The following is a 3240-nucleotide window of genomic DNA, read 5'->3' as shown; positions in this document are numbered from 1 at the left end:
CCCCCCCCCCCGCCTTCTTCCACGGGTTGGTAATCTCTGGTTGCTGTTTGGTAATGAAAACCCAATCACCGAGGTCATTATCTGATGAGGTTTTTGGAACAGGCAGCCTTTTTCCCCCTCTTTATTTCTTTACTTAATGATAACCCTCAATGGGCCTGCCCCGCATGGGACGGCCAGAGCCGCACAATTTTGTTCACCATTAATTTCAGCCTTTGAAGCTCAGGGCTCAGAAGCAGTAGCAAAGCAAACCCCCCACCAAGCTGGTTCCAAAATAAGACAATCCAGTCTGCCTGAAACAGAATAGCAAATGGCCTCCCAGCCCAGGCCCGGCCGCTGACGTCAGCCGGCTGCATTTGTAGGCTTTCGCCTTCAACACGGAACATTTAAAACTCTTTACAACTTAAGAGACTTTAATTAAATTGCTTTTGATTCTGGAGCAGGGTAGCATCCGCTTTATTTATTCTGCCAGGGAAACTGTTTAGTCTGCATGAATTTTATATGGCCAGGGCTTCCTTCTCTTCTTCCTCCTCCACGCCTTCATCTTCATCTCCCCTCCACCCTCCCGTCAAGCATCATTTTTAACAAAGGCTGCCAACTTTGGGAATATTCAACAATCACAGTCTACATATTAGGTGCCTAGAACCTTCCATAGAACCAGGACCTGCTTCAAACGTGTGGACTGTCTTCCTTCCCCAGTGCAGCAGGAGGGAGGGCATGCACCTGGCCTCCCTTGGGGCCCTTTGAGTCTCCCTTGCAGCATCCAGGAGGGCCAAGAATGGGCACAAGGGACCTTCACCAGCTTCCTCACCAAGCGCTCGCTGGCCTGGTCTAGGTGGTTGCTCTGGAGGGGGTTTGGTGGAGCTAATAGGTCGAGGGTTCTCTGTTTATATCAATCCCAAGATTGATCTGGGGCAAAATCACAGACATAGGACATGGTAGGGAAAAAACATTGAGAAGTGAGCAGGGAATGAGCTCCTTCTTTCTCATCTGCTTCAACAGGAACACAGGGATTCAGTGAAATACCTAGGAGCCAGCGAGTAGAGGTCATCAGCTCAATCTTGCTCGTCAGGAGGCTGTGGCCAGGGTGCACGGAGTGTGAAGGGTGGGGGCGGAGGCGCAGCTCAGACAGGTCACGCCCTTCACTAAGGTCAAGTGGAGTCACCAAAGGGTCCGTGCACTTCCCAACGACCCCTGTTCCAGAATGAGAAGGGGTTGTGTTTCCTTGCTCTCAATAGTTTCTTCCATGTGTTGGGAACATCCAGAATTGAGAGATCCTCGCTGAGATGGGTCCCTTGAGCTGACAGGAACAGCAGCACAGCTTCCTGCTCCTTTGCTGTCCTACTTTGCTCAGCCCAAATCCCATCCCATCCCTGACATGGAGGCTGCAGCTTTATTTACACAATACTAAATGATTTATCCGAACACATGCAGGCCCTGGCCCGTTTTGATAAATACGATTCCTCTGGTGGGTTGTGAAGTCTGCATTTCCTCTCCAAATAATAGCTCTCTTCCGAATTGGGGAAAAATATCAAGTGCCGCCTTCGGATGATCTTGATCCACGAGCACAGGCGGTTAGCATGTTTTATGAGGAGAACAGGTTTGCTTTTCGAGGATTCAAAGCGTCCAATTATATTCAAAAGATAGTAGGGACCCCATAAGTGCCTATGAAGTCTTAAGAAAAACACATTTTGCTTTATGACTAGGGGGAAAATGACCTCAGCTTGGGCAACTTTTAAGCTCGATCACAAATGAACTCATTTTGAACGCAATTCCCGGTTACCTCAGAGAGAAAGAAAAATCACAGAGCATGTTGGAGGTTGGCATACAGTGAATTCAGGAAAGGCTTTACTAACATTTGTTGGTAAAAAACCCAAGTGGTCCTTTTGTAACTCTCCGCAATCCCTCATTCTTTGAAAGGAGGTTAGTGAACATTTTCCACAAAGTTTATTTCTAGTGGTGGATCCTCCTATAGGACTCCCCCAGATTTATAACCACATTGGAAATTTCACACCGACAGTCATGTTCTTGCTCTTACTGAAATATTCATGTTCTCTTTACATACTGGAATGGATGTGGAGAGAATCTTGTCAGACCTTTTGCATGTTTGAGGGCTGCTTTTGGCAGAGCAGATATTAAAACTGAAAGGATACAGAGATGCTTACACGGGTCAGGGAAGATGAGGTCACCATTAAATACTGTGCCAGGGTTCCTTTTGCCAGCAAATTCTGGGGGTAAGTGTGATTTGGGGAAGGCAGGGAAATATTTCTTGTGGCTAGTAACCAAAGTTGAGAAAACTGGATATTGGGCAGGTTCAGCAAAAATATTCTTGGGTTAAAAAAATTATGCAATAGAAAAACAGGGAAAGTGCTAAGTCAATTTCCTGTACAAGTGACATTAAATACCTTCCTTTGCAATAAAAGTGCTCAGGCAGGTTGACTGTATTTATTAAGCCTGAGAAGGGACAGGGCTGGCTTGCAGGAGCTGGGCCCTGGCCCTGGCCCCTGGTTTTCTTTGCATTTTTATCCTTGGACATCATAGAAGGACTTTTTGGTGACAAGAGATATGTGACAGACAGAAACTCTCGTGACTGACTCATCATGCCCTCTTCCAAACCATGACCCCTCACATGTCCGCAGGGTAAGGAAGAATGTCACCAAGGCTATTTTGGACAACAGATGACATTACCCAAAGGCAAATAAACATTCACCTTTGCCTATAAAAGCAAATCTGGGTGAAGACAAATCTAGAAAAGGAAACCAACCCACATGCAAACAGGAATAGAAAATATTTTTACACTCTTTGCACTTTAGCTGAACAGTGGTGAGGGAGAGAGAGGGTCACCCAGGGCCTGTCACTGCAAAAGAATGATTCATGTGACCATTTTGTCTTAATTACTCAGAACAAGCCTCGGTTGCTGTTTATCAAGGGAGAGCTGATACATCAGTGTCCTCGGACGAAAAAAGTGACCGCTGTCAGGATGGTGACGACCACGATGATTCCCAGGAGGACGAGCAGGATGCGGTTCTGGATGATTCTGGGAGAAAGAAAAGAAAAACAATGTGGCAGATGAACGGAGGGCATTCCGACAACCATCAGTCAAAGACCAAGTTGGCTAATGAAACCGCAGCCTCGCAGGTCAGGGGCTGTGTGTGTGTGTGTGTGTGTGTGTGTGTGTGTGTGTGTATGAGAGAGAGAGAGAGAGAGAGAGAGAGAGAGAGAGAGAGAGAGAGAGGAGATTCT

The 3240-nt window shown here is 46.7% G+C and overlaps 1 protein-coding gene across 6 annotated transcripts in view; it reads right to left on the bottom strand.

Moving 5' to 3' along the window:
* Positions 1-3240, bottom strand: part of Vti1a (vesicle transport through interaction with t-SNAREs 1A) — a 342770-nt gene continuing 339530 nt past the window's right edge. For 4 of the 6 annotated variants that reach the window (XM_048807334.1, XM_048807336.1, XM_048807335.1 and 1 more), the window contains one exon: positions 1-3034. Coding sequence is in view for 2 of the 6 variants with exons in the window: in XM_048807336.1 (XP_048663293.1) it covers positions 2941-3034 (94 nt within the window). In the remaining 4 variants the exon portion in view is untranslated. The remainder of the gene's footprint in view (positions 3035-3240) is intronic. The other 2 variants (XM_048807338.1, XM_015494805.2) reach the window with 1 other exon arrangement.

This window comes from Marmota marmota, unplaced genomic scaffold, assembly GCF_001458135.2.
Source record: "Marmota marmota marmota unplaced genomic scaffold, marMar, whole genome shotgun sequence".
Lineage (NCBI taxonomy): Eukaryota > Metazoa > Chordata > Mammalia > Rodentia > Sciuridae > Marmota > Marmota marmota.
Note: the sequence above shows the minus strand (reverse complement) of the source record. Positions and strands in the feature narration are given on the sequence as shown.